The sequence below is a fragment of the Phaethon lepturus genome, unplaced genomic scaffold, assembly GCF_000687285.1.
Source record: "Phaethon lepturus isolate BGI_N335 unplaced genomic scaffold, ASM68728v1 scaffold13633, whole genome shotgun sequence".
Classification (NCBI taxonomy): domain Eukaryota; kingdom Metazoa; phylum Chordata; class Aves; order Phaethontiformes; family Phaethontidae; genus Phaethon; species Phaethon lepturus.
The window spans coordinates 1-14,536 of record NW_010527034.1 but is presented as its reverse complement, the minus strand read 5'-3'; the positions used below and the strand labels follow the sequence as shown (position 1 = coordinate 14,536).

Here is a 14,536-nt window from a genome sequence, read left to right as displayed (position 1 = left end):
CCCCCCCCCCCCCCCCCCCCCCGCCCCCAAATGCAGCTGCTCCAGGTACCTATAGAGATAGTCTTTGGTGATGGATATGTGGGAACTATAATTGGGGTGGGGGTAGGGGTAAGTGCTGGCAGACTCATGCTTTGCTATAACTGCACATTCTTTAGATCTTAGTTTCTTTCCTGAAACTATTAGTTTAAAATTTTTGCGGAGGTTACAAAATCTTAATATATGGTACATAGCTGACTGAGAATGCAACTAACACTTTAATTTTGATATTTTCTTTGGGGCTGTCACTGCTTTTTGAATTTAGTCTACAAATTACACTCAGTAACTATTCCTGGAAAGCATCTGCAGTGTGGAGTTTTGTTAGAGGAAGACTGACTGTCTTATGACCCTTAAGATTTGTGCATTAAAAATATCCCACAGATAGAAAATAATAATCCTAATATCTGACACTACTTAAGCACATAAGCTTTTGCTTCTTCTTCAGAAGGTATCAGAATGAAGCACTCAGCTGTTTACAGCAGCTACTTGGCAGGTATAGACATGAAGTTTAAGTTCCGAGAAGAGGAACTTGGTGGGGAAGGAGGGATAAAGAGAACGTAAGACAGGGTGAAGTGGTTTCTACAAGCCTTATCAAGGAAGTGGTTCTTGAAAAAGTTCCTTTCCTTTGGTTTGGCCTTAGAATAGGAGTGAAAGTTACTGAATTAAAAAGAAAAAAAAAAAAAAAAAGTCAGTCTTCAACTGTGTTTTGTCTCATTTTTGCAACTTAGCTGTTGCCATAGTATAGAACTTGTTTTTGTAACAACTAAGTTTATTAAAAAAACAACAAAGAACATGAAGGGATATGCCCTTTGAAATGTTATCAAGGATTCAGTGCATGTTATCCTGTGTCCTGGAATTTGTTGGATAAATCATCTGCTTGCAGCAAAGTTGTACTCCAGAACCTGAACTTAAATAACTGACTTGCATTCTTCATCTAATTTAGGGACCTCATTGAGTTATTAGACTGTATACTAAATGCAGAGAAACAGGTCTGCTGGAGTTCAGCCTGAATCATCCTATTGAGGCTTTCCATTTCTCTGCATGTTCAGCTGTACCTGCCTTCTACAGGGACAGCTTCAGGGACACCTATATATTAAATCTAATTTCAAATAGTTTAAAAATGTTTTCAACTGTGAGTCACAGATGTTTGTCAATAAAGTGGAGAAGAGAAGAAAGATGACTGAAATTGTCTTACTTTCTTGCGGAAGTGACACCTAGGAGATAATGTCACAGGACTTGAAGCAGTTTTGTCCCTAATGTAGTTAAAATCTTCACTTTGGCATGTGATTAACATGAAGATATAGGAAAATTGATAGAGGTACATTAATTAAAATCTGTGAAGCCTCTTGACATGTTCATGTTAAAATAACTCAAAAAGCTTGTTACATCATGAGATGCTACTTTTCCTGTATGGTTTTATATCCTCCTCACTCACTGTAACAGCAGATTCTGATATCTGCCAAAATGAGAGTAAAGGCAACTGCAGTGGGGAGTTTGTCAGTTGACAAAAAATTGTAGCAATATTGGAAACATTTAAAATAAAAGGAAATCTAGTGAAACTATTTATCAAGTTTTTTCAGCTTTTAACTTTCGGAAGTATTGTGACCTCCAGTATCAATACTGAAGACTTCAAAGATGGTATCTCCGCCATGTGAGAGCTGTCGCTTAATTTTGACATTCTTTGTATTTGAAATTATGATCATAAGACTGCTATGCAAGGAGACAACCTCGATACCCTTAGTGCCCTAGTCCAACATTTTCAGCAACCCAGGTATCTACTGAAATACAACTCAGTTTTATAGCTACAAGGAGACACTCATGTATTGCCAGTGACTATGTAAGTGGTTTAAATACCTGGGGTTTGCTATGTGTAGAAATAGGCCCACTATGTTAGATTGATACTTTCTTCAGCAATATCATGAATCTGCCTCATTTTGCAATGACATTTGAGTTACCCACCAATCCTATTACCAAAATAAGTATGTATTGTCGCTTCATTTGGCAGTTTTACGCAAATATATTTTCAAGATCTCTGCTGTGACATGGAGGTTTGTGGTTCTGCATTCTCTAACATTTTAATAGGAAGCAAAGCTGATCCTTGTTTATAGTAAACTCCAGTCAGTGCAGCAGTAACAGGCTTTTGACTAAGCAGTCCTTTTTTAAAAGGCTACTGACTTTATAAATGAGAGCAATTAGAGTATTGACAATTGGGAAACAATGAATGGAACTAGTTCGTAAAGGCAGTGTTTGGCATCAATGGTTTTTGCTTTTTGTCATTAAACAATGTGTAGTTAGACTGTTGTTGAACGTTTTGATCCTTGAAAAAGGCAGAGGGGAAGGTTGTTGGTCTGGGAAAAAGTCCAAATGCACAAAGGTACTAGCTTAATAGCTTCTGATTAATTTTTCCCCTAGTGCTGTCTTCTAGCTGTGTAACAAAAAAAAGGTGCCGTTTCTTGTAGGATTAAGAAGTTTTCATTAAGATGTGTGCTTTGTGGTGCCTACTGAAATGTTCCACATACTTTGCTAAAGGTTACATCAGTCAAAGAATTTAAATAACCTTAAGTACTCATTTGTTTAAAAAGTAGATTGTCTTGTTTTCAGAGTATCGTGTCTAAAACATTGCTGTATCTGTAAAAGTGCAAGCCGTTAATGTGTTCCCAAATGGAACTGCCAGAATGTTCAGGCTTTTAATGACTTCTTCCTGCTACAGACAAGTGAACTTATATGGTGACCTTGTTTATGGTAACACAGAACCAAGTGATATAAAGACAGCATAAAAGATGACTTTGTGAAGGGAGACGGTGATATTATTTATTGTGTTTTCCCTTGCAAACATACAGAATGGGAAATAGCTCTGTTGGGGGGGAGGGGGAAGACATAAAACGGTTGTGATAATATTTAGAACTGTAAATAGTAACAGCCATTTGGAATTGGGCAGATGATGCATTTAGTTGATACTCTGGCTTTGAGTGACCAAAGCTGTTCATGTCAAGGAAAGGTGCAAATTGCAGTAGGCAAATACAGTGCCTCTTAAGTTGTAGATGATGCAAAGCATTAATGTTTTGGGTTACTTAATTCTTGATTTGCTACTCAGAAAACTATTTCTCATTCTTGTCACTGAAACTCCAATGAGGGAAAAACATAATGAGCAAGTGAGGTAATAGCTGGAGGAAATGATACCCTGTTTTAACAAGTATACTTGTTTCACAGTAGGAAGGTAAACTTCAAATGATCTCTCCTGTCAGCTGAGATGGAGAGTGCTAGCCTCAGGGTGGTGGAGTAACGATCAGCTGGGTGCAGTACCATGTCCAGTTGATACCAGAAGACGACATGTTACTTTTATTATTGGCTGATTTTCCTTTAACGGAATTCTAACTTAGAGTTCTCTGAGTTTTCAGTGAAGTTTATCAAGCACATTTTAACTTGTGTATTTTTCATTAAGTTCTTGTTGGCAGATCTAAGCTCTGAAATTGAAGTAATTTAAAAACTATTCTAGTTCATTAGGCACTGTTCCTTTTCATTTTATCTTTAAGGGAGTAAACCAGATTGACAATGATCTGAAAGCAAGAGCCTCAGCATACAATAATTTGAAAGGGAACCTTCAGAATTTGGAAAGAAAGAATGCGTAAGTCATCGTTTTTTTACTAATGTAGCACGGGAAAGTTATCTAATTGTGAAAACTTGGTAACATGTGGAGAGGTACAGGCTCTAAGCTTAATGTATTTTTGAGGTGTTTATCAATCTTGAATAGCAGCTGTCATAAACCAGCATTTATTACTAGCTGACTTGCTGGTAACAGCTCACTTGTGATTGAGAAGCAATTATGAAATACACAAAAGCATGTACAGATAGTATAAATTGCCGGACCTTTTGAGAGAAGCTTGCTGTTGAAGTGGTGTGTAACACTGCTACTTACGTGTCTGTCAAAACTCGGAACTGTTTCCCGTCACTCACGTGCTTTAAGCATATTGATATTACTGGGTTTCTTCCCTCAAAAGTAACTGGCAGAGAGACGTTGGTTGCATATGTGCGGATAATAAATTAAACAAGGACTGCATGCTGTCTTGTCATGTACATATGATGATAACTGTACCTCAACTGTATTTCAAATGGTTCTTCTGTGCAAATATGGTTGATTAATTTGACCCAACCCTGCCATTACAGTTAATGGTACAAGCCTGCTGGCTGATTCAGAACCATGGGTCATGGTAACGGTAGCCGTTTTATGAGTGAGCCTAAAGTTCTGATGGTAATTTGTCAGCTAAGCTTCACTAAATCTGTGTAAGTTCTTAGCCTTTTGTGAATATGAGGCAATATGCTGCTTTAAATTTTTATTGAGGTTCTGTATGTAGGTCTGTACTAGGTTAGTTGTAACTCTGTGGTTCCAGATACTAGACTTCACAATTAATGTTTTTCTTTTACTGCTTCTTGTGTTTTTAAATCACTTTTAAAAAGAGAACTTGGCTTCTTAACTGTGTGAGGTGTTTGGAATATGGAAATGATGCGCAGTAGTGGAGCTACTGATAAAAACTTTCAGTGACTTTAGACAGTAAGATATAAAATGCATATAAGGACATTTTGTTTGCTCTACTAATAGTGAATGCTTAAGTAAAATAAATTTTTGAAAATGCTATGCTATTCAAGCACTGGAAACTGTCCAGACGAATTCAATACTTAAACATGTATTTACTCTGGCTGTCTTTGTTTCTCTGCAGGGGAAGCTTGCTAACCAGAAGTCTTGCTGATATTGTAAAGAAAGAGGACTTTGTACTCGATTCAGAATATTTGGTCACGTTATTAGTGATTGTACCAAAGTAAGTTTATTGTTTGTCCGAAGAGCAGAATAAAATAAGAAATTTAAATGAAATAATAGATCCCACAACCCCATAATACTGTAAGAAAGGACATCTGAATTTCTTTGGGGTTTTCCTGGATGAACTAACACAAACTTTTGGATGCGTAGTAGAGGCAAATGAGCCTGTGTACCTGTATTCCATTGTTCATAAGAATTCATCATAAGGAATTGCTGAGTGCTCATGAATTTCTTTAAGAAACTGGAGATTAGACTTATATCTCTTATCTAATATTAGCCATGGCTAGTCATGTTGCAGAAGGTATCCTTATGAAAATAGTAAGTACCGAGTACATGACTTGTTTTACATTAGAAGGCTTAACGATTGAAGGACTATGCTGGCTTTCACCACTTAGTGAAGTGACCTCTCTACTTCTTTGCTGTGTACTTTTTCAGATTGGCAGAACACTGATTTGATTTTTTTTTTTTTTTTTTTTTTGTACTTAGAATTCAAGTCTCCACCAATGGTAGAGACTCTCGGCTTATGTCATGTCAAAGGTTTGCTGGGAACAGGTTGTTCCTGTCTGAAATATTTAAACAACAAAAACCCCACTTTTTCCCCTGGCCAAGGAAGGTGGTGATAGATGTCCTCAAGACTCTTGTAAAATGAGAAAATGGCACTAAACTGTCTTTCTGGACCTGGGAACAAAGAGAGCTTCTAACTTGTAAAAATAGCCAGTAGTCTGTTTATTGCATGAAGCAGTAGTCTGCCACATGTAAGACTCTGGTGAAGACAGAACAGTTTTGCAGCGGCTTTAGCAGAAAACAGGTTGTTAGTGTATCTTGACTTGTTATTTTTCTTTTGCTATTGACTTGTTTTTGGTGTTCAAAGGGTGTAACCTCTTCACCACCACCTACAAAAAGGCAGGACTTCCAAAATTCTCAGTGGTCATTCAGGCAAGTGCAGGACTCTGGAGAACCCATTTGTAGTTGTAGAAAAAGTATTCTTATCAGTAACTCAGAAGAGCAGAGTTACAGAAGGAGTTTCTGATAAACCTTGACAGTTAAGTCTGGTTCCCCAAGAGCTGTACTGAATGATGACTAATTTAATTTCATAGTTCTTGGATTTAAAAAATTTTACACTTGTAAACTTATATGAAGACTGAAGATAAAAAAATCTTACTTTTGCTATAATTTATTTAGCAGTAATCTTTAAAAAAAGCATGAGGAGGATTTCCCATGTGTCTTGTATTTCTGACAACCTACACCTGGGTTGGGAGATGTGATGATTAAATGGCTTTAACTTTAAAAAAAAAATTGGTCCATTAATGTAAGATTTCTTATTACAGTACTAAAAGTCTAATCATAACCTGTGTATTCTCTAGGTTAAATTATAATGACTGGGTTAAGCAATATGAAACACTAGCAGAGATGGTTGTACCACGTTCCAGCAAGTAAGCTGTTAAATGCTAAATGTCGTATTTGCATGTGCTATAATTGTTCTTTATCTGTAGTGACTTTTAATTTTGAAGATTGATCAAAAACTTGTCAAAATGTCTAGCCTTATACCTTTATCTGATCAAGCTTGATTATGTTGTAGTTGAAGAAAAATTCAAAGGATCTCTAACTCTAGGGTTAACAAAGTTATCATACTAATTAGTGGGACAAGTAAAAGAACCGAAAAATTAGTCTAGGTCAGGTCAGGCCCATTCAGCTTCAAGCTAGTGCATGGTGGGGTTTAGCAACAAATACTAGCTGCTAGCCTGTAAGCTTTATGCCTGTACTCAGAGGACTTTGAAACAAGTTACATATACCCTTTGAAAACTGCTAAAGAATGAAGAACTGGAAGTGTAGATGTTTTTGGTTTGGGTTTGTTTTTTTTTTTTTTTCTGTGCAAAGAAAACTAACTTGTCTTACAGGCTAAGAAAGGTCCTTGGTACCAAACTGGTGCTTGATGTCTGTGATGGGCAAGACTGAGGCCAGGATTTGATAATACTGTTAAGCCACTTTAGCAATCTTGTAACCACATTAAAAATAAAGTCAACATGTAGCACAAAGCATTGATGCGTTGTAAATTTTAACTCGGAGAGTGAAGTTTAGATCAGGCAGATCTGATATTATCAGCTCTATGTCAGTTATAAAATCTGAACTTGCTCTGGCTAACTTCACATTTGAGTTGGATCAACTTAAGCCTAGTGTGAGATCTGATAATGATTCTTATTTAATTACTGGGAAACCATGACCTAGGGATAGCTTAAGAAGAGGTGACTTGTTCAACCGTGGGATAATGCTTGTATTGAAGACAATATGACATTGAGGAACAGTCTAAATCTCTTTAAGCTTTTATCCTAAGGTGAAGTCTCAAAATAAGCAGTATTGTCTTGAACTATAAAGTATTAAATCTAGGGGTTGTCTTTACAACCTAGGAAACACTTTTCTTACCAACCTATGTCTCTTTAATTTGTGTCCTTTCCTATTTTAAATCCATTTCCTTTTTCTTTAAAACACACATTTCTAAGAATTCTGTAGTCCAAACTTTTCAGTATTAAACCAACTTTAGTTCATTTTTCTGTAAAATAATTTTACATTGAACATACAGACATGTATGAAGTTTGAGTGGTGAAGTCTCAATGTGAAATGGGAACTGCCATCCTTTACAAAGGGAGTAATTAAGAGCAGTTGCTAAAGTTTCCGTTACTTTCTGTATAAGATGTTTAATTTGGGAACTAATCCTGTGTGATTATCTGCACCTATGTTCTTGCCTGAATAGTGATAAAAGTGCAACTTAAGCTACTGTATATCAGATCTGTGGTGACTTGAACCTTATTAATTCTGACACTTTTTTTCTGTGTAGTGTACTCTTTGAGGATCAAGATAGTTACCTTTGTAACGTCACCTTGTTCAGGAAGGCAGTGGATGACTTCAAGCATAAAGCCAGAGAGTATAAGTAAGGCTTATTTTGTGTGTGTTCTGCCTCTCATGCTTTGCAGGATCTCTAGATAGCCACTCTTGATTTTATTCACTTCCAAATGCAGATTTATGGTCCGTGACTTCCAGTATAATGAAGAAGAGATGAAAGCAGATAAAGAAGAAATGAATAGACTGTCAACTGACAAGAAGAAACAGTTCGTAAGTCTGTATGAACTAGTCATTATAGAAACATGAGATGTCTAAGGCTTGTTATTGCTACATAACAATTTCATGAACTTGTGATTCTGAGGAAGTATTGCAAGAATGACATGACATAGTCAGCCTGCCACCCAGCTAATCTGCTCAGGGATAATTGAGTTTCCTGTAGAACAAATGTTCCTCACTGCATTGAACCAAGTACTGATATTGCAGCTGATAATACGTGAATTTGAATGAAATAATCAGATACTACTAAAATGGTCCTTCATATAGTTAGCCCATGGCAGCTGAGATGGTGTACTGATGTGACAATGGAAGTCTCATTAAATTTCTCTTTACTTAGTATGGAAACACCCTTGAGCTATTATGTCTGTAGTGAACTCTGCCTTTAAGTTGTCTTTCTTATCATGGTACAGATATTCGGTATCTGCTCAAACGTGCTTAATGGGCTGAATCTTTTTCTGAAGTTTGAATAACATAGTTTATTTTTCCTCTTCCCCCCTCACAGGGGCCTCTGGTTAGGTGGCTGAAAGTGAATTTCAGTGAAGCTTTCATTGCATGGATTCATGTGAAAGCACTACGGGTTTTTGTTGAATCTGTTTTAAGGTAATGAGGGAGACATGAATAGTGCTTTTCTTCCTAGACTTTGTAAGAAATTACATCTAGCTTGGGTTTACCAAACTGGGGTGTGTGAATGCCACCCTTCTGGGAAGGAGGAGACAAGAAGTAGGGCAATAATAATAACTGATGGCAATAGCTCTTATAGGCAGTTGTGGAATATTTGAGGTAGACAACTGGGTATCTTCACCCTTGGATAAACCTTCCGCCAATGCTTTAGGAATTACAGGTAGTCTGTAAGTTGCAGCAAGGCATTTCTGCTGATTCTTGGCTTGCTTTATGAGCTGCTTGCAAAAAGAGCTTACTATATCTTCTATTTAAGTGGGAAATGTGAATAGTTCAGAATAAAAAGTACTCAGGCTTTGAGTAATATAGTTTGACACTTGAAATGTATGCTTTTTCTTTAAAACATGCCTTTCTAAGAATTTTGTAGTCTGAACTTTTCGGTATTAAACCATTCGATATTCCAACTACAAAATTTCTCTGCTTTTTTTTCTTCATAACTATTCAGAAGTATAGTTACTAAGCTGACTTAAGAACAGCTGTACTTGTTCTGCAGGAGGAAGGATTTTTTCAGAGTTGAAAGGACTTCTGCCTTGGTCAGAAAAAGAAAAGGGTTTTTTTTAGCCTTTTTGGCAAGTTATCAGAAAAGACAACCAGAGGAGGGAAAAAAAAAAATCACATTAACTTGCACTCTAATGTGTTTCATGGCTGCTATGGGCTTATTTTTAAGACAAACTTGCATAAGGAAGGAAGCTGAACTTGATTTGAATATTGTCAAATGTTTCCACACACCTAGAAAGGAGGATTGAGTAGAGACTAGTTTCTCTGCCTAGTGGCATAAGCAGAGTCTAGCAAGTAAACTAATTGGAATGTTCAAAACTTAGTCTGAGACTTAGGTAACTTTGAGAATTGTGCTAAGTACTCAACTATTTAAAGTTATTTTAAAAGCATTTAGATTTATGTTTTGTTGTTTTAAACTTGAAGAAAGAAGTTCTACTTTATTGATGCCTTATGAATTGTAGAAACAGAATGGTCTTGCAAAAATTAAAATGAGCAGAATTTCCTCTTTAGCAATAGGATTCTTTCTCAAAATAAAATAAAATAAAATTCTGCTTTACAAAATAGAAGAAGGCTTATTTCAGCATTTTAATAACTTTCTGCTTGACTTCCTCAGGTATGGTTTGCCAGTGAACTTCCAGGCAATGCTGCTTCAGCCTAATAAGAAAACAATGAAGAAACTGAGGGAGGTTTTGTATGACTTATACAAACATCTTGACAGTAGTGCAGCAGCTATCATTGATGTAAGTGTTTTTGTAACTGCTACTCCCCTTCAGTATTAGGTTTAAACAAAAAAAAGTCTATTGGCTTTATTAAAAAGCTACACCTCTCCATATTCTCCATCATTCTCTTACAACACAGAAAATTTTATCTCCTTGTGAAACTGCCACTTCAGTTTTACATTTTTGCAAAGCAGATGGTATTAAAAGTTGCAACCAATGCATTTGATGAGCTGTCTGGTATAAAAGACTCATGTAGTTTCTTCCTGCTGCATCCTTTCCAACTACCAGTGGAAAGGTATCTTATAGACTCTATACACATTCATATCCTCAAAGGATTCAAACCAAGTCAAATTTGATCTGAAACTAGGCTTAAGGTACTTGAACACATTTTAGATCTTTTTTTGAGCCCAGAAGGAATACATAAATTGTCCACATTCTATGGTAACAGTGGCCTTAATACTGAAACAACTTTTTTTTGGTTGCATTGCTGTCTTTGTTTTTAAGTTAACATAGTTGTCCTTCTCTGCTGAAGGAGGCTGAATTGATGTCAAGATGGAGTCATCCTTTCCATCTGTAGAGGTCTCACTTTCATGTTTAAAACTGATTTGCTGGGAGCCTTATTCTACTAATTTGTTTTGAAAAGCAGTGCTTTTCATAGTTAAAGATTAACTAAAGGACAACCACACAATGAGTTTAGCTGAATTTAAAAAGATTAAAAATACTCTTTCTTAACATTATATTTAATGCTTTTCCAAAGTATTTCCAGGCCTGCTGGGGGAAAGGGTATGTGAGACAATTAAGGTGAAAATTAAAGATGCTGAACTTCATGTAACTTCCTGGATCATTCAGCACTCTGTAACATTCTTTTCCTAAACTGTCTGTGTTTTGAAGTAGTAAAATGTAATTGTAGTGCTTTTCCTTCCATTTAGTGGTGGTGTGTTTACCATAGCAACAGATGTGAATTATTGATACAGAACTACTTAAGATTTTTGAAAAAGCACTTGTACTTCACTTAGAACTTTGACAAATGAACAACAGTATTTTTCAAGCTTTGCTGCTTAAACAGTCACTTGAACGTGAAAATTTAAGCTTGAAGTCTTGCCTGGCCTATATGCTTCTAAAACATATGAATGTTTCATCTACTTCTGAATAGGAGCCTGAACTGTAAGAGTATAACTGGTTTCAAAACTTTATTTGCAGGCAACTATGGATATTCCAGGCCTAAACCTCAGTCAGCAGGAGTACTACCCATATGTGTACTACAAAATCGATTGTAATTTGCTGGAATTCAAGTAAAAGTTCCCTAACATGACAATCGTCTCAGTGTTGGTGTAAACAAACAGAAGTGAGGTAGAAGTACAGTAATACTTTTAACACTCTACTAATCATATGCTTGCTTCTTATGTTAGGTGAATTTGACACACAGTGGTCCATCTCTAGACATTTTCTTTTTAAAGAACAGTGTAGGTAATCTGCTTTTAACTAATTATGTCTGTAAATGTATATTGAGAGAATTGAAGTATTTATAAACAGAATGATCTATTTAAGGAAAAGCTCATTCCTCTTTCGTATGGTGGTCTGTGTTAATTCCATTTACCATTGTTTATAAAAAAAACTTGTTTACAGAAGAATAGTGTAAATGTTCATGGCCATTTTGTTCATTTGATTTAGTAGATACGATTGTGTTAATGTTGTTGAACTGTGATGTAAAGTATGTAAAATTGGTATGAAATTGTGCTTTCTGAATGGTTTAAAACTACAGTCAAAGCACTGTAAACACAGGAAAAAATAAACCTACCTGTGCAAACGTGTCACTTTCTTGTACCGTGTGTAACTGTAGATACCTGTGTCTAAGCTGAAGCAATGTATCAAGTCATAAAACCGATGCGGCATCCTGCATGCAGTGGTACAGAAATGCAGTTGACATCAGCACAACTACTTTTAAGAGATGCAGGTATTTCTTTTGCTTTGTGCAGAAATGCTCAAGTATGTTGGTTGGCCACCAAACCTATGTATGAATGTTTATCACATTTATATCTTCGTGACTTTAAAGAAGAGAGAGGAGGCAGTTATTGGGAAGATGGAAATAACCTGGGATGCGAACAAGCTAGGTTGATGTGGGACTTTTTTGATAATTCTTTGTTCTTGTCAATCAGTTGAAGCTTGGGACTACTTTATTGATTTGAATACTGTACTATTAGATGCTCACTTATATTTTTTTTTTGGCAGCATCCTTTCTACCATACAGGGAATATGACACCTTCCATTTAATGTTTACAGAGAGAGGTGGTTTATCTCAGTAGCAGTTATCACAGCTATTACAAGTATTCTGCATATTCCATTTGTTAAATATATGGTTAAAAACTGCAATACCTTTTAAAACTGACTTGAATTAAGGCTGAGACTGGAGGAGCACTGATTTGTCGAAATTAGTATTTGACATACTGTAACCACTGGATTTTTTTCTAACTTGGTCACTAACTGAAAATACCAGTACTATGAATCTAAGCAGTGTAGAGCTTTCAGCTATAGAATCTCAAATCCTGAACCAGAAGCACTTGTGAAGAATTTGTTGCTACTGGTAACAAAATGGGGCTTGAAGTCTATAAAAAAAAAATACTGTAAAATTATATTTGATTTTCTCACTTTTTTATTTTTTAAGAGTGAGATCAAGTGTTCAGCTGTGCTCACACTCCCATGCTCACTCTCATTTCCTTACAGAAGATAATAGCTGCTTTACTGTGTTGACCAGGTTGTTGAAGTGTGTGAGCAAGTGGAAGGGGTTTTCTCCTCTATCTCTCTGCCCCTTCCACTGGCTTTTGTTATTACTGTGTACAAAGATAGTAGTCTTGGTCCTGAGCCCACTGTAACTGAAAGAAACTTCACAGGGGTAAAGAGGTTTTTTTGGTCCACTGGAAGCATTTAATTAAAGCTTCCTTGATCACAGAAGTAAGCAGGCTAAACTGTTGTCTCTGTTCATCTTCTCTTCTGATTTTGTTTTCAAAGCCTTCTTACAAAAAAAGCGCAGTGCAAAGGCTTAGGATTCCAGTTTTATTGCCAGTTAAAATAGATTTGGATGGTGAGAAGCAGACACAAAAAAACCCTCCAGAACTTATCCCCCTTGTTTTTTCCAAGGCTCAACTTCATTCCTTTATCCCCAGTCTCCTTCCTTCTGCCCAGCAGCACAGAGGGATGGGGGAGGGGGGGGGGTACAATCAGTTCGTAACAGTTCTTCTCTGCCTCACCTTCTTCCTCGCACTTTCCCCTGCTCCAGCATGGCTCCTTCCATACGCTGCAGTCCTTCAGGATAAACCTAGTCTAGCATGGGTCCTCTATGGGCCACATTTCTTTCAGGGCATGTCCACCTGGTCTGATGTGGGGTCCTCCAGAGGCTACAGTGTGAATTATCTGCTCTGGCATGGATCTCTCCATGGGCTGCAGGACAATACCTGCTCCCCTGGGGTCCTCTCTGTGCTGCAGGGAAATGCCTGCAGTGCATTTCCTTTCAGTGACGCATCTAGGCTGGACTTATCTGTGGCTGAAGAAACTCAGAATTGCTGTTTACAAGAAAGGGAAGATGATAGAACATTAAATGGTAGTGACTAGCCATGGAATAGCAGATGTCTGATACCCTTGGGCCTTCCTAGTGGTGAAAAGTACCTTGGATACAGGCGGTGGGCGTTAGTCTGTGTTACATTTGATTTATAGGGAAAGGCTACAACTAAAACCACCTCTTTTTACACTTTATTATATTTCTGTGGGTTTTAAAATATTTCTGGCAAATGGAACAGGGTTTGAACTGTGTAGAAATGGAAAATTTTCATTCTGTTTCTGAGAAGCATGCCAGGTGATTAAGATAGAAAGTAATCTGTGGAAGAAATGAGGAACATAATCTACTCTGGAATGTGAGCAGTATGGGAATCTTATTTTTATTACAATAAAACACACCTTGTAGTGTTAGTGACTGAGCCAACCAGGGAAGGGGCCTCACTGGACCTGTTCATGAACAGAGAAGGACTTATGGGTGATGTGATGGTTGGAGGCCATCTTGGGCATAGTGATCACAAAATGACGGAGTTTTCAATTCGTGGAGAAGTAAGGAAGGGGGTCAGCAGAACTACTACCTTGAACTTCCAGAGGGCAGATATTGGCCCGTTTAGGAGGCTGGTTGACAGTCCTATGGGAGGCAGTCCTGAAGGGCAAAGGAGTCAAGGAAGGCTGGACGTTCTTCAAGAAGGAAATCTTAAAGGTGCAGGAGCAGGCTGTCCTGATGTGCTGAAAGACGAACTAGTGGGGAAGAAGACCTGGCTGAACAGAGAGCTTTGGCTGTAACTCAGGAGAAAAAGGAGAGTTTGGGACCTTTGGAAGAAGGGGAATGAAACTCAGGAGGACTACAAGGATCTTGTGAGGTTGTGCAGGGAGAAAATCAGACAGGCCAAAGCCCAACTAGAACTTAATCTGGCTACTGCCGTGAAAGAGAATAAAAAATGCTTCTACAAAAGGAGGACTAAGGAGATTCACCATCCTTTATTGGATGCGGGGAGAAATACAGTGGCAAAGGATGAGCAAAAGGCTGAGGTACTTAATGCTGCCTTTGCTTCGGTCTTGAATGGTAAGGCCAGTTGCTCTCAGGATACCCAGCCCCTCAGCTGGAAGACAGGGACAGGGATCAGAATGA

At 37.4% G+C, this 14,536-nt stretch overlaps 1 protein-coding gene across 1 annotated transcript in view; it reads left to right on the top strand.

The window, feature by feature from the left end:
* The window catches only part of ATP6V1C1 (ATPase, H+ transporting, lysosomal 42kDa, V1 subunit C1), a 17,964-nt gene extending 6,292 nt beyond the window's left edge, over positions 1–11,672 (top strand). Inside the window, exons 5-12 of the mRNA XM_010283269.1 lie at positions 3,570–3,661; positions 4,752–4,850; positions 6,214–6,282; positions 7,683–7,775; positions 7,864–7,957; positions 8,466–8,563; positions 9,753–9,879; positions 11,059–11,672. Coding sequence (XP_010281571.1) covers positions 3,570–3,661; positions 4,752–4,850; positions 6,214–6,282; positions 7,683–7,775; positions 7,864–7,957; positions 8,466–8,563; positions 9,753–9,879; positions 11,059–11,154 — 768 coding nt within the window. The 3' untranslated portion in view covers positions 11,155–11,672. The remainder of the gene's footprint in view (positions 1–3,569; positions 3,662–4,751; positions 4,851–6,213; positions 6,283–7,682; positions 7,776–7,863; positions 7,958–8,465; positions 8,564–9,752; positions 9,880–11,058) is intronic.
* The last annotated feature ends 2,864 nt before the right edge of the window (positions 11,673–14,536 follow it).